Consider the following 27,625-nt stretch of genomic DNA (forward strand, 5'->3'; position numbering starts at 1 on the left):
GGGGTTGGCAACCTTTCAGAAGTGGTGTGCCAAGTCTTCATTTATTCACTCTAATTTAAGGTTTTGCGTGCCAGTAATATATGTTAACGTTTTTAGAAGGTCTCTTTCTATAAGTCTATAATACATAACTAAACTATTGTTGTATGTAAAGTAAATAAGACTTTTAAAATGTTTAAGAAGCTTTGTTTAAAATTAAATTAAAATGCAGAGCCCCCCAGACCGGTGGCCAGGACCCAGGCAGCATGAGTGCCACTGGACAACAGCTCACGTGCCATAGGTTGCCTACCCCTGATCTAGTTACTCCTCTATTGAGCCCAATAACTTGTGTTTTACTAAAGCACATCTTCATAGCTGTATGCAAATGATAGCTATGTTGCATCTTAGCTACAAACTGTTCTGTCACACACATGCACCAGATTTTTGTTTATTACTGTTTGTTTTCATGATTGTACAAATGGCCCATGCTGTTATTTTCACTGTGATTCCCCTTTTTACGGTCTAGTAAAACTAGTAGACCTCTGAAGAGTCTTTCTTTCATTCTCTTTCTTTCAATAAAGCTTAGAACCATGTGGCACTGGTTTACTGAGTCAGCAACTGTTTCAGCTTTAACTTCTTAAAATTCCACATATACTAAGTGAAAAATGAGATTTACAAAGCTCATGGAAAATAAATGTCTCCTAACTTGAGAAATATTGACTAGCTTCTTTGCCTTACTGGATAAAAACAGATGGAAGGAATACCTACGGTGAATTGCTTACTGTATGTAGGACTCCATGCTCTCACGTGTAAGCCCCCCACACTATTGACTTCCCTGGTCATCTAAGGCCCCTTAATCAGCCCATCCCTTTGGTAAAGTCTTTGTCGTAACATAGGTTTGAAATTCACCCCTGTGCAGAGGGTGTGCAGTGGTCAGCAGCTCAGTCCCCAGATCAGGCTATGTTCTCAGATCCATCTTGGTTTATAATTAGATTGTAAGCTCTTTGGGGCAGGGACTTTTTGTGTTGGGTTTGTACAGCACTTAACACAATGGGGCCCTGCTCAATGACCGTCGCTCCTCGATGCGGTGGTTACACAAATCATCATCGTCGTCGTCGTCGTCATCCTCAAGCCCTTGAACAGACTTTCGTCATAGAGGTGAATTTTAACCAGACGAAATATGGAGCCAACTCTATGATGTAAAACGACCGAGAGAAATATCAACAGTGCCTGCCTGAATTGTTTGAAGAGATTTCTCTCAGGGGCCGGGGAATGATACTCAATGATGACCTATGTTGTTTGTTTCCAAAATCTATATGATGGTTTCCCTCAACACGTCAGAAATATACCCCAACACCAGTTAGCCCACCACACACGAGACCTCTGCAACACTGTTGTGCATGGTGCCTCTCTCACAGTGTGCACATGAGGAAAACCATTGTGTCCAGGATCAGATTTTGGGTTTAGCTTTTCAAAAAGTTGCTAATAAAACAGCAAGCAAAACAACCCATTTGCTGAATACATGAATCATACCTTGATGGTGTCTCCTCTGAACCCTGGTTCTCAAAGACCTCCCTTGAGTGCCGTATTTCAAACTGGACGAGAGCAGCCATCCTCAACACTGATACAGCACATGTGTTTGTTCTGATGGATGGTTGTGTTCCAGGAAGAGTTTGAAACATAAAAAACCTCCCAAAAACCCTTATGTAGCTGGACAGTAATTCCAGCATCATGTTCAATTTCCTGGCTACCCACTGAAGTGAGGTTTGGCATTTTATGTGTTTCAGATGCATCAGATTCTTGCAGTCATGGGTGGTGACGTCTCTTTCACAAACATGGAAATAAATATAGTTTCACCAACACTGGAATGCAGCCTCAATGACTGAACCAGGCCGAAGGCAGATTGCACAGGAGGAAACGCCTTCAGCTTTATATACAAGTCTGGGAGGGGAAGGAAGGGAAAGAGTAGGGTCTGATCCTGCTCCCATGAAGTCAATGGGAGTTTTTCTATAGACCTCAATGAGAGCAGGATCAGGCCCTGGACCCACAGGAAAAAGGGAACTCATTAAATGTACATAACCACCAAAGGGGGTTTGCTGCTTTGCTGCTTTGCATTAATCCCTTTAGAAGGAAACATGCCAAAATTCAACACACACTTTTTATGATCTATTATTAGCAATGTCAGCTTCAGAAACAATGCTGGCTGCTGCATGGCTTTATGGGATTAACCCCCTTTTTCCAACAGCGACAACAAAAGGAATTATAAACACTAAATACTTAGTTTAAATCTCTGGAGAGACTCGTATCAGCACCTCCCTGTTCAAGCCAGGCAACCTCATTCTCTAGCCAGCAGATTGAGTCTGTCTCCAATTTAGGCTTTATTCGGGGCATGGGTCAGCATTCTTCAGAAAAGTCGCTCTTCCTTTCTTTCAGAGAGGGCACAGATATTTTCCTTAGAGAACAAGTATCATAGAAAGCAATTAAGCAATCAGAGACAGATTAAATTGTTGCCTTAATGGATTTTGGTTTTGCTCTTGATAACACCCCAACACACTTCAGGCTGGGTCACACATGGTCGGCAGATAAATTACAACTGAAGGGATGCAGTATGGTCTAGGGCAGGGGTCAGCCCGCTGGGTGCTATTCCTGACTCTGTGAGTGACCTTGGACAGGGTACTTCACCGATGTGCACCTCAGTTCCCATCACCTATAAAAGAATACTTCCCCTTCCTTTCGACGGTGCCCGGAGATCAATGGAGGAAAAGCACTGAAGAAGAGCTCAATACTATGCAATTGCACTGAAGGATATGTTATGAGAGACTCACCTTCACAGTTCTCTTCAGGATAATATTCTAGCAATAATGGCGGAGATTTCAGATGACTAGGGGATTTAGCCACACAGTTCTCACTGGCATTTTAATGGGGAGTTGTGCAGTGTAATCTGCTGGTCAGCTTTGAAACCCTCAACAGCCATATTTAAATACACATTCAGCCAACACATGCATATACACTTATTCTCTTATCTACAGAACATCTAAACGAGCAAGGGCAATATACTGCAAAGCCTTGCTTATATGGATAGCTGCATTGATAGCAGTGAGGGTATATTTGTCTAAGAACTCCTTACGGGAGTAAAGGCTGGTAGCAATGGGCCCACGCTCTGTGCCTGAATTACTCAGCCCAACAAAGAAAGTTCAGATCCATTTCTCACAGGCCGCAATTCTCCCTTAGGCAGAGGGCCAGCAAAATGGCTATGTGACCATCTAAGTTGTACTTGAGCCCTATTTTGAGAGACTTAAGTGGTGCACTGGCAGTAATTTCACTCTGGATAAACTTGCCGATTTAACTCATGGTGGTAAAAATGCCACAAGGAGTCCGGTGGCACCTTAAAGACTAACAGATTTATTTGGGCATAAGCTTTCGTGGGTAAAAAAACCCAACCCACGAAAGCTTATGCCCAAATAAATCTGTTAGTCTTTAAGGTGCCACCGGACTCCTTGTTTTTGTGGATACAGACTAACACGGCTGCCCCCCCGGTAAAAATACCAGGATTCATAGCTAGTGCCAGTGTTGGCACCATCAACAATGGGAATATTTGGGGATACAATTATTACAAGAGACTGTAAAACAAGAGCATCATAATCGCCCTCCCCCCGCCCCAATCTTGCTTTAGCACTGGACCATCATAGAAAATGGCCAGTGTTTAAGATTTAGGGGTGAGACTTTCAAAAGCACCCAGGACCCAGCTTTGCTATTCTCAATGGGATCTGCTGGGTATCGAGCACTCATGAAAATATTCTTTAGTCCCTTTTGTTTTTTGATTGATAATAACGAATGTCGGGACAAGCTGGAAACTACCTTTTTTTCCCTTTTTTTAAGCAACTGTAGAACCTGGGAGTCACTCCCTCCAAATTGTAGTAATCAGCCAAAGTGCTCAAAATGCCCATTGTAACCAAAACCCTTTTTTCTTTCAAACATACAACATGTGTCAATTCCTGTCAGCGTTGTGCAAAAGGGCAGAACACACAGTCTTATGCATGTGTACCAGGTCAGGCTCAATTAGGGGAATTTCATCCCCCTATGATGTGAAACTGACCTGATGAATCACTAGATTGCTGGGCTGAGCATATGGAGTTTGCTTTTAAAGTATAACCAATCAGACCTCTTTTCCCTCCAACTGTCAGAATCAAATGGGAGAATATCATTATTTTCAGTTCATGTTATTATTTATTAATTGCATAATGAGCTAATTGCTTAACATAAAAGTGATTTCACTGCTGTTTCACACACACCCCCCCTCCAAACATACCAGTTTGCTGAGCAAGGTAAAGGCTTTGTCCACTGAAAATGAACAATTACAGGAACTCAGCTAGAATGGCTTTATACAAATTGAAAATATTTCCCATGAGTGGAGGAGGCAGAAAATCGGAAAAATGTTCATGAATACCAGAATTTTTTTGTCATTTGTTTGTTGAAATTTTGAAATCATTTCATCCAACTTTTCTTATCAGACGCATGCAAAGTGAGTCCACATTTTAAACCTGCTTGGCCACAATAAAATGCAATCAACACAGAAATGAGTTGACAAGTCGTTCTCTGCACATACTAAGTTGCTTTTATTAATCCAGAACTGCATGCTACAGATACTGTACAGCATGAACATTTATTCATTACAAAAATGGCTTCCAAACCATTAAAAATGAAAATCGGAGTAAGAGCATAAAACGGAACAGTAACATCACAACTGTTAGGAAACATTCAAAGTATTCACAAAAAATGTTATAGTTAGCATCTTAATAAACCAGAGAAAAATCGGAGACAGTTTTACAATCGCTTCATGTCAACTACAATGGCACTGAATGAACAGATGAACAATTTTTCAGCTTTATACAGCGGGTTTTTTTTTGTTTTTCTTTTTGCAACATCAACATGCCTAGGTTTGTTTTTTTTTTTTTTTTTTTTTTTTTTTTAAGTCTGCTACCTACCTGTATGTAGTAAGTGTACATAGAAGTGGCAGTCTGGTTTTCCCTTTATGAGAAATCTAATATACAGAATTTGGCCCTTAAGGGTTTATACCTCTTCATTTTAAATGCTTTCCGGACAATCTGCTACCAAACACGTCTGTTATAGGTGACATTAAAACTACATACATATCTACCTATGTAACATCACAGCAAAACATGATGAACAAAAAAATTACAGCATTTAAAAAAAATAGAGTTGTTGGGAGAAAGTTAAGTCACTGAGAATTTTGGCACATCAAAATTTTGCACACGGTCTACAGTTCTAATGTCGCAGGGAATTCAATTGCAGTTCTGAATGAGAGACACTTGGACGTTGCTATTTTTCAAACAGCGTTGCTACAAAGTCCCTTGCTAATTTTTCAAGTCTTTTTGTCTGTGTAATGGCTTTTAAAGCAATTTTTGTTTTTCACTTATTTACTTTTACACTATTGATCCTTTAAAATGCCCCTGCAAGTGTCCATTTGGTGGCAACTGTGTTTCATACAGGAAAAAAAAAATTCAAAACAACCCCCCCGCCCCCGGAAAAATATATATATACACATTTATATATAAACTTAAAAACCTTGTACAAATGAGTTGTTATATATAAGATGCTTACACTAAGGAAAAAAAACTTTATACAATGTTTCAAGAAAAAAAAAGGGGAAAAAACATATTTAAAAATGGACAACATACAGATACAACAAGCAATCTCTAAAGCAATAAATACTACTGGTCCAATAGCGTTGTGATACTTTTTAATTGTTGAGTAGCATTCCCTCCCCCAAAAAGAACAACACCATGGAACGAGGTTTATTCACACATTTTAACCCTTTTGTTTCTGTACATTTAAACAATAACAAGTAACATCACAATAAAAGTTGTTTCACACGAGGAAGGGGGGGAAAAGGTAGCGGCACTGCATTCGTTGTGCCCTTAAAGGTTTAAAAACCAGATGTACAATGATTGGTTCGCAAGCTCGTATTTAATACAAATAATAAAGAACCAACACCTTCTGCAAGGGCTGTTTCAAAATTGCTTCTTTTTTTTTTTCTTTTTTCCATTTTTAAAATCAGTCTTTAAAACTAAGCTATCGGAACTACATAACAGTTATGTATATATATATATATATATATATATTTTTAAACGCTACAAAGACTTTAAACAGCTGTTGATAAAAATTTTGGCAGAATCATGAGGCTTTTTCTCATCTACATATTTAAAAGGAGAAATTGAAATAACGATGGGTCAAATATTGACCAATGAACTCGATAAACAGCAACTAATGTAGCCATATGGCACAAATTAAAAAATAAAACAAAATTCAAAAAACCAACAAAAAGGACAAAAAAAAAAACAACCCAACACAATTTTTTTAAAAAAAAGCAAGGGCTAAAGAGGCTAAAGCTATTCTAAAGACTTGGTTACAAGTGACAGTGGCTGGGGCTGTGTCCCAGCCAAAGAATTATGGGAATGCAAGGAGGATGTCGAAGGTTGGGCTAACGACGAGGATGGTGCTGCTGACAGCTGTAAAGTGGCAGGCGGATGATCCAATGGCCCGTTCTGACAATCAGTAGCAGACAGGGCGCTGGGCTTGCTAGCAGAGCTTTCGGTCAGGACTAAGGAGGACGGTGGCGGCATCATGGAGAGGTGTGCCAGCGGGTCGGGTTTCAATGTGAGCGAGAGGGGTTGTGTTTGTTCAGTCTGTGGTTTTGAGTCTCTTGTGGGGGAGGCTAGCATGTTAGGAGAAGAAGGAGGAGAGTCTAGTAAGCTTCCATCTGAAGAGGGTGGGCTGATGCAGCTGCCTTCACCTTGTATGTAGCGAACGCACTTTTTTTTTCTCCTAGAAACAGGGAGAGAGTTATCTGTGAATAAAGGGCAAAGATGCTAATGGAGAAAGGTATCTAAAGCAACGAGCCGTCAATAAACTACCCTGAGCTCTGAACAGGTTACACCCAGAGCCTGCACGGTACTTAAAGGGTTGCTGGGTGTGTATAAGCCACTAAGTCCTCTAAGGAATTGGACTTTCTGCTACCGGACTTGGAGATGATACGGATTCTCTCTTTGTTCTCCTGTTCAGGCTATTTATTAACAAGGTTCAGATTCAATTTCTTGTAGCCTGATATACTACTTGTTTTCCTAAAAAGGTCAATTCTCCCTACAAAAATTTAACCCCGATAAACTAAAACTTTAGAGAGCTAATAATTTATCATCATTGGCCTGTATCAAATTTTAAAAAGCTGACTGTAGCACCATGCACCCAAAGGCTGCTTTTAAGTGACTGACTTAAAGGCTTTGAGATACACCACCTTTCCGAGGCAGCAGAAGCCGTGGACTACCGCTCATATTTTTTTTTCTGTTAAGAACCACACCAAATCCAAAGTCAGACAGAAAGGAAATGTAATAGGAAGAACAAAAGGAAGGGAAATAAAAACAAAACAATAAAAAAAAAAACCAGAAGAAGAACAAGATAAATGGAAAATGATTCCAAATAACAAGAATAACTGGTTGTATGGCCTGCAGGTTGTGGCTTGAAATTATTTTGTTTTGTTTTGTTTGTTTTGCCGGGAAGGAGTAGGTATTCTGGGTTGTTTTTTTCTGTATTTTAGGGACTATTCCTTTGAGAGGCCATTCGTGTAACTTCAAAGCAGGATTCAATCTCAGTAAGCGAACAGCACAACAACAGGTAAAAAGATGAGGAGCAACACAGAACTCAGTTCACACCAGGAATTATGGGAGTCTCACAAGAAATGCTGACTTAAAAAAACCCACCAAGCCAACAAAGATAATCCCCCCCCCCCCCCGCACCCCTCACCACCCATTTTGGAGCAACAAAAGAGGACAGTTTCAGAATGCTTCTCTTGGCCGGATGTACGCAGAACAAAAATAATTAGGCACACCACTGAATCATCTTGGCCAAAGTGGTGAAAGTCAAGCCACGCAAACAGTTTTTCTATGGGAAGTGCTAAAACCAGTATCACACCATGTGATTCATTTGACAAAGTTCATTAAACTCGCAAGATAAAGTTAGCTGAGCTTTACAAGAAAAAAAAATGAAAGACTGCATTTCGAACTAATTCCACTGGATAGAACAGAACAGTTAAGCGACTCGGCAATGAATGGCAAAAGGAGGTGAATGGAAATAAGGGTTTGTTTCCCAATTTATCATGCATGGAATATCAATGTCAGTGGGTGAATTCTCCCCCAGATCTAAGCAACTGCAACTCCATTCAAGTAAATGGATTTGCACCCTCTTGTATTGACGGTGGATTTGGCCCAATCGGTATTTTGTTGTGTTAATCCAGGTGGGAAAAATAAGCCATCTCTCCTGCTTTGTCTTTGGTGCTAGTTTGTTTTTGTTTTTTACTATGAGCTGGATCTGACCTTCTGGGTCATAGAAAAAGATATTGTCTGGTTCTGTACCCCACCTCACACCTGCTTCAAAGAGGGGGTTGGCAGATTTCCATGTCATAACACTCCCTTACCAGAGTCAGACAATAGACTGAGGTTCTGCTCAAAGTTCCACACAGAAAGGTAAATGGTTAGGGCTATGAGAGTTTTTTTAACCACGTTAGCCTGCAGATCAATACATGCTAAAAACTAAGACATTCATGCACTTAAAAATGTAAAAGAAAGACACACACAAACACACACACAAAAAGGGGGGGGAGAGAAGGGGAGAGAGAAAAAAGAACAAGAGAAGAAAGAAAAGGTGAAGATGTCAGGCAGCAAACCATGCTTTATTAGGGCAAAGTTAAAAGATGGAAAAAGCAATTTGGTGGGCTCAAAACAGAACCTTGCTAAATTCCCCCATCAAATAACACTGGAAACCTGTGGTGTTAAGAGTAACTTTATTAACTGGTATGGATTAGTTCTGACATATCCTCCCCCCCAAAAAAATCTAGTTCCACGTTACTCGGTTTCTAAATTGAAATTGTGCAATGCTATCTTATCCACAATTCAAACCCGGGCTTTTTTGTACCACAGCTGGACATTGGGCACGATGCCACGTTTCGGAACTGGCATGGCTAACGACTATGTGGAAAAGTAGGCATTAACGTTTAAGGAAGGTCCCAGGTAGTCAGAAATCTCAGTTTCTCGCACACAGAGGATTCAAATTCTGCTCACTTTACACACATCAGCTCTTATGAGGTGCTTATTATCAAACCATTGCTGACTTCGGTCCAATACTGTAATATTCTGTATGATCAACTCTGGGCTTTTCTTTCTTTCTTTCTTTTTTATTATTACTAGCTTGACTTTCGGCCTATGGTTGAGAGTAAGAGCCAGAGCATCTCACGGCAAAGCGGAATATGGTTAGGGCACCACAGATGTGAAAGGTCTTCTTGGCTTAAATGTTAATACCCTTTCTAAAGTCAAATTCTGCCCCAGAATAATTAAACCAATTGCCTTTCATTTTCATTTCAGCATGATGTTTCTCCCTACTTCTATTAAATGTTCAATTCTTAATATTAAAGTGAAAGCTGGTAGTCTACAAACCCATTTACAAAAAACTTCCTGTTTAAAGGGAGGCCATGCTCTAACTTCAGCTTCCCCTGGTATATTATGTGTGACTTCAATTAGTTTTTCCATGTTGAACTGGCTCTTTGTACGCAGTGTATTTTTTGTGTATATTTGCGCAGCACAGAACACTCAATAACTAATTACAAACACGAGATAAAGTGCCAAATTCACCACAGGTGTAAATGGGCACAACTTTACTCAAGGGAGTAATTGTGGCTTGAGGGAAAGAACACAGAGCTAGGTCTTGAGTTCCAATCCCTTATCTGATGCACACTCATGATGTGTCCTTCGTTTCCCTGTCTATAAATTGGGATAATAGCACTATTTACCATCTCACAAGTATATTGTGAGGAATAGAGTACACGCAATGTTTTGAAAATGTTAAGAGCAATATAAATATTGTTACTGGAGTCAACATAGCATGTCCTTTTATATCTGCAGTGAAATTGGCCCTAAAACAGCATCTTGAAAACTAATGACATTGCTGTTACGAGAAACGAAAGCCACGGATAATGCCAAGGGTTTGCTGGGTTCCACCTACTATGACTAAAGATGTCTCAATTTCTGCCCCATTATCAAACTTCATATCTTATAGACTCTCTCTCAAAGATCCACTACAGAAAACTAACACTCTATAAACAAGAAGCTACAATGATTGGCACCAGAACAAGAAATGCAGTGACCTATATTCTGCCTAATGAGAAAATGCCACAATACATGTAAAATAAGGGTCAATAAACATAAAGTTATGAGCTATTTCATTAAAAAGCGTTGTCCCAGTCAATGCTGATAATAAAGGTTGTCCCAACAAATAAAAAGACTCTGACCCGCAGCAAATATTTTTGAATAAAACTGAAATAATCTAAGGCAAAAAATGAAGACAAGAAAGGGCTTATTTCTCATCATACACAACTAATGCACTGCCAAAATGATAATCCTATAGCTCAAATGAAAAGCCCCTTCAATGATAAAATGTACCTTTAATAGTATGATGTTGACATAAGTGGACAGAGAATGATAAATGACACAAACATGATGTAGAGCTAGTTCTTATAATCACTCAGCATACAAAGTTTGACACATATGAAATACATTATCTATAGACTACATAAGTATCTATTGACACTGTATACTAAATTAATCATGGTATAAGTTTAATTAAACACATTATAAGTGTCTTTAGCTACATAAGATTCAAGTATTCTACTTCTTCACAGTGTAAGTGGCTATCCAGTGCCTCTAGATTGGATTTCCTCCCCCTTTTTAAAGCATTTTAAATTGCTATTTTCAAAAGGTATTTAATGTATGTATTGACACTGACATTTAACATGATTGTCTTTGCACTTCACACACAACTCACAGTACTGAGCATGCTTCTAATGGAACTTATAATTCACCAAATGGGGAAGAATGCAATCTTTTAAAGACATTTTACGAGCCTTCGCTTAGCGTAATGGTTAGACACACAGTACATTGTCAATCCATGTTTGTGCTTGGCACCGAGGAAAACAAAAGGAGTGTGTGCATGCATATAATATATGAACATCTAGTCTATCTTCTAAATGAAATGAAGCACATGGCAAGGGCACGAATAAGCGGGAAAGGTGAGAGAGGAAACACTACATACAGAGTGTGGTTTTGGTTGAAATACCTACCATCATAATATTCCATATTCAAAGACTGCTTGTATTAGAACAAAGAAACAACAAATTTAACCAAATGTGGTTATTACGGAAAGGGAATGAGAAAAAGAAGTAGCTGGTATCCCTCCACCAAGAAACAAGAACCTTCTGAGTTATCCATGGAACTACAGATTTGGTATAAATCTGCAGTAGAACATGGGCTGCCGAAATTTGGGTTGTTAGGTGCCTTTTACTTCCTGAAAACTGTCCTACCAAAGCTGCAGTTAGTTTTCTCTGGAGCTCATGTGTTTACAGCTCACTTTGCTGGGTTACACTTTTAAGAATTTCAGAAAAATGGTGTTAGAAAATGTAGATAAATTGCATAGATATTTTCAGGATTGATATATACATTTTTAAATTTTGCAAATAGGCTAATGGCAGGACTACAATATAAGCTGTAAACATTGGCTTGTATTTATATATATTTGTGATGAAAACACCAGTGCGGCAGATCACAGAATCTTTTAACCCTTTGGAGATAGTGGACACACACACATACAAATGCAGTGTAAATGTCCACCTAAGCATTCATTTTGCTAACCGTCTGGACAGTGCCAGTTTTATGTGCCTCAGGGTTTGCTTGTTCCCAGTTCTACCACCAGGGAAAGGTTATTGGTAAAGAAAGAGAAGAAATGGCATTACATCAGCAAGAGAATTTAGCAATTAAATTTTGAGAATCAAAGATTATTAGCATTTGATGCTGTGGGAGAGAGAAGGTGGGAGGGTGGGGGAAAAGGTTAAAAAAAAATAAATCACACAAATGCACTGAGAGGACAGAATGCTTTTATTTCCCCAAAGGCCTAATTGGGTAGTATACCTGCATGGTTTGCACCATAAACTCTGTCGGTCAAGCCCGAACAATGCCCGACACTTCTTTGGAGTATTTGCATCTGTTAGCATAAGGTAAACACAAAAAATACAAACACAATGGTGGATAGAGCTCATTTGGACGTGAAATCTTAGCTACAGCTATGTTTCTCTTTAATCGTGTCAGTTTTATTTGGTAATCTCCCCTTATACCAAGGGTATGAAAGAAAGAGGGCTTCCACACTGAGCCAAAGCAAACAAACAAAAAAACCCTAAAATGGTTACGCTGTTGTGCATTTGCTTCACTTAGCCCACTGTCTGTAACACGTTCAATGCTCGCATTATCAAAGGGCCTTGGACATGTTTGGAGTATGCAACATTCCTTGAGAGAAGGCTGGGAGGGCGAGATTGTGTTTGCAGTCACGGATCAGATATGCTTAGGCTGATGCTGTTTTACAGTGGGTTTTTGGCTAGCAGCAGCAAGGAAAGAGGGGGGGAAAAAGGCAAAACCCTTTCAGAGAGATGATCATTCATGGCAGCGTCCCACTCCCTTGTGTCTTCTAGATCACAACACAGAGCTACAAAGCAACAAGGCAGGAAAAAAGGGGGAAAGTACCAAATAAACCAGCTGCAAATCAGCCATAGCGAGTCTGGGAAAACTATACACACCTGCAGGGGCCGCACCAGTTATTCTGTTGATCAAGGCCAAAGCGCGCTCGGCATTTCTTAGGAGCGCTCAGGTCTGAATGAGTTCAAGAAAGAAGCGAGCAGAAAAAGGAGAGAGAGAAAAGGGGAAGAAAAAAAAAAGAGAAAGATAAAAATAAAAAAAATAAAAAAGGGAATAAAAATCAATGACCTCATTATTAATCGCAAAATATCGACGTTCAATTTAAAAGTTAAAAAAAATAGTGATAATCACATTCTTATTCAACTCTTGAAATTAGCTGTTGCAATTAAAGCTGCAGTATCCCTTTGTAAAGGACTGTCTCTTCTCATTTAAACAACGGAGGGAAGTTACCGTGGTTTGTTTAAAATGATGGGTTTGGGGCATATTTTTCTTCTTTTGGGGGGGGCAGGGGAAGGAAGAAAAAAGAAGCTAAGTATGGAGGTTAGCTCTTGAACATGCTTTTTTCTTCAACTCAGACAAACACACACAAAAAAGAGAAAAGGAAAAAAGATATCTATTGGGATAATGCAGCTTTCAGAATAACATTCATTTTTTTTTATTTTAATTTTTTAATAATTTTTTCAACAACAACAAAAAAAAGAAAAAGAAAAAGAATGGATAAGAAGCAGCAGACTGCAGAATAAGCATGTTAGCATCAGCCAGAAAATAAATGTAAAGCATGGGAAAATGCGCTGAGTTAGTCGAGCTAGTGAATTGTAATGGACAGTCTTGAACAGAAAGGCAAAATAAATAAACCAAAACCAAATGACATAAAAAAACCAAACCAAAAAAAAAAAAAAAAAAAAACCATACTGCGTAGACATGCTGATGTGAGAAGACTTAGTGGGAGCCGTGAAAAATGCCATTAGATTAAGGAGGTTCATTACTGATTTCCTTCTATTCTTTATCAGTCTCTTTAAAGAAATACTGCATATTCAATTTGCACAGTTAGTACAATTCTGAGATTTTTTTTTACTGAATTATTATTTAATAGCAACGTAACAAAACAAAACAAAACAAAAAAGAACAAAAACAAAATTAAAAAAATACTACCAAACATATTATATAAATATATACTGTAAAAACGTGTGGATTTTTTCCCATTTAATGTCATAAGTGTTTAATGTTAAAATCTATCATGGCAGGAAAAAAATTAAAAAGCAGTTTATAAACTATTCAAAATGACTCAAAATGACATTAGCACCTGTAATCGGAGGAAGTGAAAGGCAAGGATTTAGGAAACATTCGCTGTGTTCTGAAAAAAAAGAACAAATTATACAAAGGCTTCAAAAAATTTTAATCAGGGCTTCTGCAAAATTGTCTATGAGATTGCCTATGCAGTATTTCTAATTGCCTACAGAGAATGGCAAACCTCCTTAATTTAAAATGGGCGCGATTTACCACTGTAAGGCATGCATCAGAACACACAGGTACAGCCCAAATTAATACCAAACACACACACACGCACACATACACACACACACACACGCACAAAATAAGCGCACAATTTTATAACAATGGCCTAGGCATTACAACTCTACTTCTGAAGTTAATGGCTTTGTAATTATTAAGAACAAATTCAACTAATTTCACAAAATGCTTTACATGCAGTGATTTGGTGACTAGTTTTAGAAGGGCAGTAATAGGCAATTAATTAAAATGCATTAAACAAAAATAAAACGCTGACTACAATAGGGATCAGATGCCAAAGAGGCCAGGAGAAGACCATTCCTCCCTCCCTCCCCAAAACCTAGGAACAGAAGGTCAGATACTCCACTGTTCCACTAAGCAAGGTATATTGACTTATTTTACTTACCATTGGTCTCTCCTGGCTGCTTATCCCTTTTCCTCTTCTTCTTCTTTCCCTGCATGCAACATACACAAATAGAAAGGATTTGTAAGAACCCTTTTTGTAAGATGAGGCAGAGGGACATGAGGGAGGACTGTCCTGAAAGCTCACCCAACAGGGCTATGAATCACTGCATGGCAGACTGAGTGAAGGAGCGCACTTGTGGCTCTTGCTCATCTCAGGGAAGCTAGGGAAGTGACAGAGCCATGCGTCCAGGTCTGCCTGCTTACCTTGTTCTTAGCCCTTTATTCTAGCTGCAGAGCAGCTTCACCAGAGCCTGAAGTGTGAAGGCAGCGTCCACAAAATGCTGTAAGTGGCCGAGAGAGGGTATGAGGGCTAGAAGGGGCAACTTATTATGTTAGCACGAGTTAATAAATCTGACACCTCTCTTCCCTCTGCCAGACATAATGCTCCTTGGCACATTTCTATGTTGAGAACAATGGAGAGACAGAGAGAGAGCTCAGACTTGGACACTGAGGGCTCCTCTACTGCAAAAAGTGACTGTTAAAATAGACAAGGAAGCCATATTGACATGGAAAAGCTAACATGCAGGAGTGCCGGTTTTGGAATTGACAGAAAACCCAGCAACTGTAGTCGAGGGGAAAATAAAATCAAACATGTGCTTTATCTAAGACATTCCACAGATTCTGCCCCATGGAAAAACCAAGGAATAGTAGGGTTTTACTAACCGTAGGTCCTTTCCCAAACAGTACTTTCCAATAAGTAACTTGCTGTGTACTGTCAAAATCCAAGAGGATGAGATGAGTGGTGGTTGGGGTTTTTTGCTCTTCTTATACTCACCTCAAACAGCATGGGACAAGCCATGACCACAAAGCTACTGTGAATCTCGTGGAAACCTAATTACTATTTCGACAACGGGAGGGTTGTAAGGGCTGACTATGGTCCAGAAGAAGAAAAGGGGATCTCTTCTCTAGTAAGTAACCTTTCCTTCCCTACTGTGTCCCTCAGCATTGACTAATACAACTTGCAGAGCAATACAAAGACTTCGAAGATTCTCAAGGCTGGAGCAAGGGGAATAGGATTCTTTCATTTTCATGGGCTCTCTGATACCCAAGCTATGATTTCTAGGCAAGCAGAGTTGTTTAGAAGCAGCACAGTGATCTCTGCCTTTGGAAGAAGTGGGAGTAAGAGGAATTAGTGAAAAGGCACGAGGGAATCACTAAGGCCAGCAGTCTCTTGTGTCCAAGAGGAAACAAGCTTTATGTTCTCCAAGTAGGAACCTTGCAGCGCTTCTGAAGCCCTGACTACATCTGAGGGGAGGACAGAAAGTTCTCCTAGACATAGGACAGCTTCTCTCCAGTAACTTGGTCTGGCGCCCATCTAAGTGATTAATTTTGGGGTTTAGCTCAGCATCTCCTCTAAGATGTTTATGCTCTACTTGTAAGAAGCAAAAATGTGAATGTTCTTTTGAAGCTGGAGTTTAAAAATCCTGTAGGGCTCCTGGCAAAGGGCCTCCGAACTTGTCTTTCCTTGCCTATTCAGGTAGTAAACTGCCACCCTGCTGTCTTGGATGTGACAAGTAAAGTCTTGTTCAGGAGAACCTTTTGCTGATAGAAGGAAGGCTGTGTGTGCAGGCAGGTTTAATGGATATGCCCATAATTCTGTGGACAAGTTACTGCTATTGGGGAATTATCTCAGTCACATCTCAGGTGATTTTCAGAGGGGGGTTGCTATCTTTGGCTATACTTTGATATAGTTTATGTAAAACTACAGGAACCATCTCTTTAACAGAGGACTGCTGGCGCCATTCCAGTCACTATACCTAAAGACTTTGGGAACAGAGAGGCGACACCTTGCTACGCAGTCCGGAGGCAATACATCACGCACACAAAACAGGGCTCAAAGTCCACTTTCATTTATACTGATGTAAATTCAGAGTAACTTCACTCAGTGGAGTAGCTCCACATTTACAACATTCTAACTGAAATCAGACTATTGACCCAGGCCTGTACATCTGTGGTTCTTATTTCAAGAGGTACTTGGATAGGTTAACAGACTGAAAAGACCCCCCAGAGTAGATTTATTTAATTTTTGCAGTATGCTTCAGAGAGAATTCAAGTATTTTTTTTTCCAGTTGGAGAAATCAGAGCAATATCAGACAAGGACCAGCTGGGACACAGACATGAGTCTGTTCCAGCAGCTCCTTTGCTGGTAAACACAATAAAAAGAGGGAGTGGATTCTGAGCCTCCTGACCACTGTACCAAGCCTTCAAGCCAGGTATCAAAGAGCTATAATTAAAAATGGCCGATGAGTATGTTTCTGCCAAGGATATTTTTGGTTCCTTATCAACATGAGCTTGGGAAACTCTGTTCCACACTAACAAACACTGGAGAAAGATGCCAACAGAGTCCCTTCACAGTCTCTTAAAAGAAGAGGAAAAATCATTTAATTTCAAATTTCTGTACAATGGAGAAGATATTTGATTATACATTTAAATCACAACGATAGCAGCTCTTACGGTGCCTCGCAGACAACACATTTCTCTTCTTTGCCTCATTACTCTACTCAGATGGAGATGGCAAGGTCCAAGGATTTTTCCATCCCTACACTACGCAAGTGCTCTGGCTAGAAGAGATCTAGATCTGGATATAAAACACTTACTGTCTATTTTGGCGTGTTCTCTTTCTTCTCCAGAACTAAGTCCACCTGCCTATTAGACCTTCTTATACTGATTCTCCTGTTAATAGCAAAGGTAATGTTGCTAGACCCATTCAGCATCCAAAGGAGTAGCATAGGAACTTGCTTTCAAAGGGAGGCATAAATTCACACCACTTCCCACAAGAGTTTTGTGATAAGTCCCACCCCTTTGCTGGAAGTTTACCCATAAGCGCCCTTGTTTACCAAGTTACGCTAGATCAGCACCTCTAGCCCTGATGGTTCAAAATCCACTTAAAAACAGGCTTTGTCTGACAAGGATCTGCAGAAACTTCCCCTGCATCTTTCCGGATGCAGGAGAAACAAAGGAGTCCTGCTAATATCGAGGCCTATGGGAGGTACAGTTTCTCAGATCAGTACGTGGAAGACTGAATGTGCCTGCTGACACCAATGAGACCCTGACAAGGCATTCCCTAAATCCGCCTGAACTGAAGAGGAGGCTGAAATCTGCAGTTGCTAGAATGTGCTGCTTGCCTCTCTGAAGAGATGGGCTATGTGTATCTAAGCCTCAATGCTTGATGTGAAATTGCTGACGATGGGGTACGATTTAACAAGCTTTGGCACCCCCATCATGCCTCTCTTCTAGATCTCTGGAAGGTCTGTTGTCCAAAGAAAGCCTGAGGGGGGAGGAAAACTCCAAGAACGCTGAATGGAATGAAGGAGAGAGAGACAGAGAGAAAAAAACCAAACTCTGTAGATGATGTGTCTGTGTGATGCAAGGCTATTGAGCTCTCCTACTGAAGCAAGGTTCCCCCTGAAGGTCAGGGGGGGACACAGCATCAAGCCGCTGGGAAAGCATCAGCTTTCTCATCCTGTCCTTTTTAGCTTGAGAAGAAAGGGTTTCTCAGTGCTCACATGCTGAGGACAAATGTAAAGGTCCTAAACATTTAAGACACTGTACATGCCCATCTGTCAGCGACAGTCACTAAAGCAGAATGAACGTTCCTTGAAACCTCTTTTAAGCATACGGCAGGTCCTACCTCTACTCCTTATTGAACTCCCAAGAGGAAATCAGACTGCACAGTACCAAGAACTACTCAGCCCTATGGTCTGATGGTCTCAGTCCAGTCCATACCAAAAAGAATGTGCTTTTGCTGGAGGAGCTGGAATGAACTACCTCTGGATCCTAAGAAAATACCTCTCCTATGCCTCTGCCTATAAAGAGGATGCACAAGTATTGTTTTATGCCCAGGGAGCACAGAAAGATAAGGAAGAAAGGAGAGGAAGAGCTGGAGAATAAAGGCAGCTGCGAGGGAGGAGATGAGCGGATTTTGATACCACAAATGGCAAATACAGTTATTTAAATGGTAATATAACATTATTCCAGCACAGAGATATTTGGCATTCTATAACAAAGACTGCTACCTTTTAGTGTGTTGCAGACTGTGAAGTGTCTATCCTGTACTGTACACATCTGAGTGCACCTGCACAAACAGGTATATGTTGCTATACACAAAGTGAACAGTTTAAATGATTCATGGCAGAGCAATGTTTTTGGCTATCCTAGGAACCGATTAGACACAAAGGAGACAGCAGCAAAAAAAGCAAACAAAAGTTTACTAAATGCAATTGACATCAGTTTTACAGGCTTGGCCCCCAAATCTTCAGTGAGTTCTGCAAGGAAATACTCTACTGACAGCAATGGGACTCCACCAGAGAGTTTTCAAAAATCATAATAACTATATTATTGGGTAAGATTTTAAAGCTTCTTCCAAGCCACATGGTTGTGACAGCTACAAATCTCTTAAGAATTTTGGGAGCAGGGAATATCTTTCATACACGCAGATTTGAAGAAGAACTTGGTGTGTCTCGAAAGCTTGCCTCTCTCACCAACAGAAGTTGGTCCAATGAAAGATATTCCTTCCCCGCTTTGTCTCTCTAATATCCTGGGACCAACATGGCTACAATTATACTGCATACAAGCATTTTTGGGCTCAATCCTGTAAACATTACTACCAGATGTAGAGGAAAGCATAACATTCAACAGTGAGTGAGTGTTTTCAGGATTTGGCCTTAAGTTTGAAAGAGGAGATTTTATGCATATATGTTGGACATATCAATCATTAGGGAGAACTGGGATTGTACTATCACAAAGCGTATTACCAAATGAGCCTTTGGTAATCCCACTGGGGCTCCCCAGAGGAAATGGCCACACAAAAGAAAATGAGGAGTTAATCTCTCATCTGCTAGTAGATGCTAGGCTAGTGGTAGCCTTTCACAAGGAAAAGAAAAAAATAGTCGTACCGCAGCGGAATGGTTCAAAAGAAAAATATGGGAGGTGACTGCTACACACCACTTATGTATCCAGCAAACTAGACAGAGAAATTTGGTTACCATTTATTTGGTACTCAGACAAAGTACATTCACCTGCAAAAATACCAGCCCACCTGTCAATTTTTTGTTATTATTAACATGTGATTGACATGCCTGGTCTGTTAAATATATTGTAATCAGAGATTTCAGTCAATTTAATCAAATCACTAGAAACGACATCATAGGTGTTGTAATGATGCTTACTCTGTACTATGGTAAAACCATGTTAAAACAGAGAGCTCTGGTAACTATATTCCTGTGTAACATCTCCTTAAACAAAAACTCGTTGCTGTAATGATTATTGTTTTGCTGCTGATATTTACATGCAAGTATCTGTAAACCTGTTAATACTTCCCAAATATAGGAAGAAGGGGCATTACTACATTATTGTGTTAGGAGGTTTTTAAGCTTCTACCAAGCCCCAGGATTGTAACAGCTATCAATCTGTTAAGAATTCATGGACTCAATTCTGTAAACACTTACTACCAGATATAGTGCTTAATTCTCATGGAAGAGCGCACTACACTCAATAGTAAGAGTGTTTGCAGGACTGGGGACTAAGTTGGGAACCAGACAGCTAACAGTAGCATATGCTGTGAACAGACTTTCTCAAGTGGGAAAATAAATAAAAATCAACCTGAATACATCCCACCAGTTGGCTGCAAATTGCAGTCTCAAGATATTTGTGTAAAAAGACCAAACAATAGAAGCATATTAAAACATGGCCACAGTAAGGCATAACATACGTGAAATATACAACAGTAGAGCGTGGAATAATTTATGTTAACCCCACTTGAGAGCAAGACTTTCAAACACAACACGCGTTGCCAGTCCTTCTCTGAAGCTAGGATAAGTCTTTCTTCCACTTTCCACTATACTCTCACACAGGTAAGCACAAGACACTAATGATTCATTTTTGGTGGGGAAGAAGGGGAGGAATCATGGGGAGATTTTTTTTTTTTTTTTTTTTAAAGGAACACATGCCTAATAGCATCTTCCAGAGATTGGCATACGGAAGGCAGACACCCTGCAAGATGTCTTCACAGAGCTTTAATCACATGCCTCACTTCTAACCTTTTACATTCTTTGCTATCTCAGGGAAGGAGCCTCTTCCAAGTGGAGGGCTGTTAATTGTACCCAATTGTTTTGGCAATACGGGTGGAGCATCCGCTGTTGTTTCCAGACTGGGGTCCTGAGATGCCCTTTCAAAGTAGTGCTTGTACACGGTGTGTGGACGTAGGTCAGCAGGTTACAGAAAAACAATACATTTCTACAAACTCTACTACTGAAAAAAATATCCACCTACATAGCCACCTACATAGTTATCCCGTGCGGACCAGCCTGGGTAAAGCTGCATATGGAGCTGTCGTTCCTTTCTCGCTAGCTCATAGTATTTAGCTTGTTCTTCTCTGGATAATGCGTGCCACTGAGGTAGGGGAAGAGAAAAGAGAATCAAAAGCACAACTTTTTAAAATACAGTACATCAATAACAGTGTGTGTGTGTGTTCCATTTTCATAAAAACAGATTATCTGGCACACAGCCAGTTAATATTTTATTTATGACTCTGGTTTACCCAGCTGAGACTGAATTCATCATTTATATTCATTCAGTCCTTTTGTTTTTCTGAAGATGGGCCAAACCCACAATCATTTGTTAACGGGACCAAGATCTGAACCACCTCTGGTTTTGGAAAAGCATCCCTTCCTCATTATTCCCACACTCATTCCCGTATTCCGGTTTTTCCCCTAGTCCTTGTATTTACATTCTTCACAGCCACCCCACTTCCCCCAAAAAACCACAGTGAGCCATTTCTCAGGCCAAAATAACACGAAATCTGGGATTTCAAGTCCTTAGACCTGGAAATAGCATAAGAAGAATAGATCTCATTATTATTTCAGTCCCACAAGTGGCGCCACATAGCAAAATATGCTCATGAAAACAAAACACAAATACAAGCAGGAAGATATTCTGGTTTATTTTGATTTCTGTTGAAATAGAAGTTTCAACCCTATACACTTATCAAAATAATCTAGCAAAACATACCCAAAATAAGGACAACACACTATCTTTGCAATAGATTTTTTTTCCTGAGGACTTTCACTTTCATGGTTTTCTCTCTCTCATTTTGGTTACATTAGTTACCTACCCTTCGACCAAGGATTTGATTGATGGCTGCACTCTCTTTCAACGTGCATTCTGCTACGACTTTTGCTCTCATTTCCTTCATATACAACATGAACGCATTAAGAGGTTTCTTTATGTGTGGCTTCTTTTTCTCTTCTTCTTTTTTGGAGTCCTGATGTTTTCTGGATGATGAAGACAAAACAGACAAAGAATCTCACAGTGAGAACTCTCGCAAGTTCATCATACTCATTCCCCCCAATCTCTATACATAAACCCTATTAAACAGGTCTGCAGCAAAACTACCTTCATTTTATACTTGCAACTTTTGCAACTGGCCACTGAAAACTACAGGTTTCAGGGTTCTCTAGAGTCAGCGGGCTGCTACATGAGAACCATTTCCACAGTCTTACAAGAAACCCACTTGGTGTATAGGTAACCTAGCCAGATATATTTTTATCCCTTTGGGAAACAGAAGTAAGGATAATAGGCCCAGATCCTCACACTGGAATCAATGGGAATTAGGAGACTAAATACCTTTGAGGATCTGGGCCATCATGCCTAGCAAAATGGGACCATGGTCCATGACTGGATTTGCTAGGCACTAACACAATGCAAATAATAATAAACCACATTCCCATGCCCCAAATATCACTTATATTATTAAATGGGGAAAAAATATTCAGTCCAGAGTAGGGAGTACCAGGCATGTTCTGAGTACAGGGCAGGAAAAACAAGATTCTCCTTAATTCTAATCCCAGAGCTGACACCAATTCCCTCTGTGGCTTTTGGCATGTCACTTATGCCCATTTCTCCCCCCCCCCCCCTGCAAAAGTAGCCTCTAATTTTGGGTACCCTCATCTCTGAGTGCTCAGTTGGATGCTCTTATGTATCTCAAGCTGGGCATTTAAAAGAGAGGCAGACAAAATTATTGGACACCTTAATTATTGGACATCTTAACTAACACACTACATTTTCCCCAGCTGTGCAATATTAATAGCTACAAACCTACTTCTCAGGAGTGTTACAAGGAATTAAGTTATTTTTTATAATTATTATTATTATTATTTTGATACACAGGGCCAATGAAATTATGGTCAAATACATTTAGCAAAACCAATCAAACCTGTTCACATATATTTTATAATAAAATCACAGCAAAGTAAAACCCGAATTTTAAAAACACTGAGTGAAAACCCCCCTTGCAATTAGATTGTTCTAAAAATAAAACGATGAATGTAAAACTTACGAGCTGTGGAGTGAGCCAACATCACTCTGGGAAGATTCCTGTTTGACTGTTGGTGTGACTATGGCCGGATGAGGGATTCCAGTTGTATGTAAACTATGATGTGGCGGGACCATATGTGGAGGAAACCTAGAGGAGAGAAAGCTGTGTAAATCGTCAGAATAAAAATGAATGAATGGGGAGGGATGTATACACACATAAAAAAAGGCACATAACAAGCACAGAACAGCTAGACAAAGCATATGAAAGCAGCAGCATTAATTAGCGATAAATTAAACATAATGATTCTTCTAATGTCATTAAAGCCAATCTTCCCCTTCATTATCATTACTGACATGAGACATTATGATTTTTAATATCCTTAACAAAAGGCAAGTTCAACTGACGAACTTGGATGGAAAAGTGGAATTTCAGCTACTTGCAGGGAAAGCAGTGGTGGATCCACTGCTTTATTGTAAAATTACCAGTGGCAACCAGTGAACCAATTTTTATAGTTCTAATCAGGTTGAGAATTAAGGATGACATCTTTTGTTGCATATTGACAGCGAAATAAAATATTAATGCTGCCACAATTTATATGCATTTTCGACATTCCTTGTATGTGCCTCATTAGCCACATTTTATGGATGGAACCAAATAATATATTTATTTGTGTTTGGTGAACCTCTGTGATATACTGTTTTACCAGAGGGTGGGAAGATCAGGGAATGAAGTGAATTTTGAACCATTAGGTTTACATAGGAAGGCTTAATCCCATTTAAAAAGCAAACAAACAAAACCTCAAAAAAAACTTCAGATTTTTTTTAAATGACAAAAATGTAGAGAAACTCCATCTATGCTAATTCACATAGTCAAATACATAGACATAGGCCTCAATCCTACAGATGGATCCAAAAGGAAATGTGGTCCATTTTTGTGAATCTAACTGCAGCATCAGGGCCATAAAATATACACACTAAAGCTGTTTTAAGCATATTCACAGATAACTTCTATTAAAAACAGCAACAAATAAACAAGCTTTTAAAAGAGCAATTAGCTTTGTTATTACTCAGTGGTTTTAAAAGGTTTAAAAGTAAATAAGAAAAAGCATGACCACAACTTTCTCTCAGGCAACCTCACTGAAGTCAATGGGATTTCATAGGCTGTAATCTGGCCTAGACCTTTGGGCCAAGGGGGATTTTACACTCTACAAAAACTCCAACCCCAAAATGGGCTGGAAAACAAAGTTGTGTGTTCTCTACACAATGTTTGCTATTTGTAAATGCCTGGATTCTGAGAGCAGTGAAAGTTGGCCCAGTGAAAGTTCCATATGTATGTCATATGTGTACAGCTGTAATCTGTAGCTATATTGTATTGGCTAAGGATAGGATTTTTCTTCTCCCGCGTGCATACAATATTTTCCTGCTAAATATCTATGTTGATAGATCTCTAGATTGATCTATGCTGCAATCTATACAACTCACTGCTATATTAAGTATGAATCTGTGCAAAGATCAGAGATGTGACAACAGCATTTAATGATATTTTAAAGTTAATTTTCTACCCTATATTAATACATTCTTTAAGAATGTACTGTCTAAATACTTTATACTGCATTTACGCAAGGACATGGAGTAACCCTTTGGTAGATAACCTTCCAGTACAGCTTTGCAGCTTTTTCTACTACCTCGTGGAGCTCAGGATTATTAGGAAGAAGGGGTGTTTTGGGTCTGATGGCAGAGGTGGGAAGAGATCTGACTGACAGGAGTGAAGAATTCAAAAGTGGTCAAAGCTTTGGAGAGGGAACTCAGGCCTCTGGCAGAAAGAGGTGGAGAAAAGGAAGGTGGTTTGGCCTTGATGGTAGGGGAAGAGGAGGACAGGGAGTAGACTGGGCTTATTATTTTTGACTTTTACTGTTGGTACCAAAGAGCCCTCATTGGCATGGGTCTCCAAGGAGGCTGTTCAACCACTCTCATGTCAGAAGGTCTCTCCCTCCCCACCCCGGAAAAGACAGGTGGATGGGAGCAAGGAGACAGAACATTTGAGCAGGGAAAGGAACTTTCTCTCTACACAGGTTAGCACAGTAGACAACACACTGGTTTTGGAGTCAGGAGACCTTAGTTCTCTTTCCATTTCTACCACTCAGCTGCTGTATGATCACGGGCAAGTCACTTCATCTCTCTGTGTCATTTTTCCCCCTCCTATCTCGTCTGTGTACTCTTGTCTGTCACTGTGTGTCTATGCCATGTATGGCACTGTAGGGCCCCAATCTTGGGCCTCTAGGCTCTAACAGGGTACAAATAATGAAAATAATCAATAGTGGGAACTCACTGTGAAGGGATGTAAGGAGATGAGGAGTAAATACAGGGTAAAATCCTGAACACACTGAAGTCAATAGGAGTTTTGACACGGAGTTCAATAGGGTCAGAATTTCAATCCCAATCTCCTCCCCACTCAAAGCAACCCCATATAAAACTCTATATAAACAGATTCTATACATAAATTCTATATCCTTTAAAAAAATAATCTAAACTCTAACTAAGGCTAAGCCTTTGCAAAAAAAAAACCCAACAGACACTCCTTGTCAGAGAAAATGAGGATCGCACTGGCATCAAGAATCTGTTTTTAAAATAACCTGTCTATAGATAGATAGATAATACATATACACACACACAAATGATACATACCACATATGCCATATATTACATCTGGTCATAAAAATCTCAGTTGAAACAAATTTTCAACAAAAAATATTGGTTTAATTTTTTTTTTTTGGCAGAATGTTTAATTGGAGCGGGTCAAAAAATGAAAAAAAAAATCTATTTAACCATTGTCTTAATTTGTACAGAAATTTCAAAATCTTCTAAATTTTGGAACCAGCCCTTTTAACTGTGTGTGTGTGTGTATATATGCACGCATTAATTATATGTATGCAGGTGTATGTACATACAACACACACATATTGGGAGAAATCCTGGTCCCACTGTAGTCAATGGCAAAATCTTCCACTGACTTCCATGGAGCCAGGATATCATCCATCATATTTTACATTTCAAAGACGTGGCAACCTCTATCAACAGGCAACTATCACTGAATAATCACTTGCTGATAGCTAAACTTTAGTAGTGGCATCTGTCCAAGGGAGGTTTTGTGTTTGCCAGGAACTTCTATTTATTGTTTAATAGTGAGAATGGCTTCCTTCTGAGTTAATAAACTGCAGATACAAAGTTTAGCTGCATTATGGAAAAGAGAGTAAGCTGAAGCTTGGTATTGCAAGTTTTTTGTTATGTTTTTGGCTTTCAAAGTACGATTCAAGGGTCTAATTCAAACCCAAAAGGTCAACAGAACCTTCCCGTTGACTTCAATGAGCTTTGGGTGAGATCCCAAGTCCGTTCAGTTATTTATTTATTTATAATCGCATGGAAGTCAGAGCTGGGGAGTGCTAACTATGGAGCTGGCTTAATTCCAGCTTGGGTCATTACATTCTGCAAAACTAAATTTCCCTTGAAATTTCCATTACAAAAGGTATTCTTCACTGCCACTGCATAACTGCTGTATAGTGTTACAGTGTACTGTCAAATTATTGCCAGGTTTCACTTCAGAGGTGGCTGCTTTTCAGTGGTGGGTGTAGTGTTTACCCATCAGTTTGTTAAGTTAGTTACACTTTGCATTAAGGATAAATTTATAAATAGTTTATAATGGGGTAATAAAGGATCAATAGATAATCACGCTGCAGTTATTAATAGTGTTTCCAGTGTCTGGTTGGTGTTATAAGGACATTATTAGAAAGTTATAAACAACCCCTGGACACTAACAATTGATTCAACAATTATTAATAATTTATTAACCCTTCATAAACTATTTATAGTTGTGTCCTTAATTATTAAGTGTGACTATTAAGATGGTAAAGACCCTTGGGAATATTCTGGGCAGAAAAGCACGAAAAACATGCAAGGTCAATATCACAGTGCAGGTAATTATGGGTAGACTTTTTAAAACTGTTTTTAAGGAATGTAGACTAGGGCCTTCGGAGGGATGGGTATGTGAGCCTGGGTGTGAGAGACTGAGTATGCATGTGTGTGTGTGTGAGAGAGAGAAACTGGAATATGCCACTGTTTTTACAGCCAGAGAGCGAGCACATAGTACATTTCAGAGCGACTTCCATTACACATTCAAAACTCCTCTCCGGCATTGTGCCTACGTACTGCAGGGTTTCCAGAACCGAGCAGAGTCATGACAGAACATGCTTCTTGAAGAGCCTGGGCACATGTGGGGGAGTTCCTGATGGAATAGCAGCCTTCTGTCTGAACTACCTAGCTTCTGAGGGTAAACATTAGACTTGTTCACATTGCTCAGCTACGGATGCGTGCAGGTGTGTTTCATATGTGCACTCACAGATGACATGGCATGTGAGAAAACATGCGCATAACTACACATTTTAAGGTGGTCTGTCCATAGGAATTGCCCATACTTGGTAAAATACAAAAGGAGTTTTTGGGCAGCAACAAAGAATAAATATGTCTAAACATATCGCTTGGTATCCAGATGTGTGTCTGTGCACGTGTATGTAATATAAATACAGATAAAAAAAAAGATGGTGTGCGTGCGTGCACGCATATGCAAACACCAGCCGTGCCCCCAGCCCAGTACACACACCTTTGCCTGAGAAATTCCTTTCTTCAGACAAGATTCCCATGAATTGCAATAAACATCCTAACAATTCTAAGCAGCTCATTATATACCCCTGTCTGCTTTTATGGCTCCAAGCCAGAATATAATG

At 39.6% G+C, this 27,625-nt stretch overlaps 1 protein-coding gene across 22 annotated transcripts in view; it reads right to left on the bottom strand.

The window, feature by feature from the left end:
- Positions 1-4,568: 4,568 nt before the first annotated feature.
- TCF7L2 (transcription factor 7 like 2) overlaps positions 4,569-27,625 on the bottom strand; it is a 204,641-nt gene continuing 181,584 nt past the window's right edge. Inside the window, exons 8-15 of one of the 22 annotated variants that reach the window (XM_073354349.1) lie at positions 22,870-23,010; positions 21,646-21,805; positions 20,817-20,924; positions 14,476-14,524; positions 13,864-13,914; positions 12,662-12,734; positions 12,003-12,075; positions 6,736-6,822 (exon numbers count right to left, since the gene is read on the bottom strand). In XM_073354349.1, coding sequence (XP_073210450.1) covers positions 12,033-12,075; positions 12,662-12,734; positions 13,864-13,914; positions 14,476-14,524; positions 20,817-20,924; positions 21,646-21,805; positions 22,870-23,010 — 625 coding nt within the window. In that variant the 3' untranslated portion in view covers positions 6,736-6,822; positions 12,003-12,032. Of the gene's footprint in view, positions 6,823-11,158; positions 11,184-12,001; positions 12,076-12,661; positions 12,735-13,863; positions 13,915-14,475; positions 14,525-20,804; positions 20,925-21,645; positions 21,806-22,869; positions 23,011-27,625 lie in introns of those variants that run through there. The other 21 variants (XM_073354346.1, XM_073354351.1, XM_073354337.1 and 18 more) reach the window with 21 other exon arrangements.

This window comes from Lepidochelys kempii, chromosome 7, assembly GCF_965140265.1.
Source record: "Lepidochelys kempii isolate rLepKem1 chromosome 7, rLepKem1.hap2, whole genome shotgun sequence".
Taxonomy (NCBI): Eukaryota; Metazoa; Chordata; order Testudines; family Cheloniidae; genus Lepidochelys; species Lepidochelys kempii.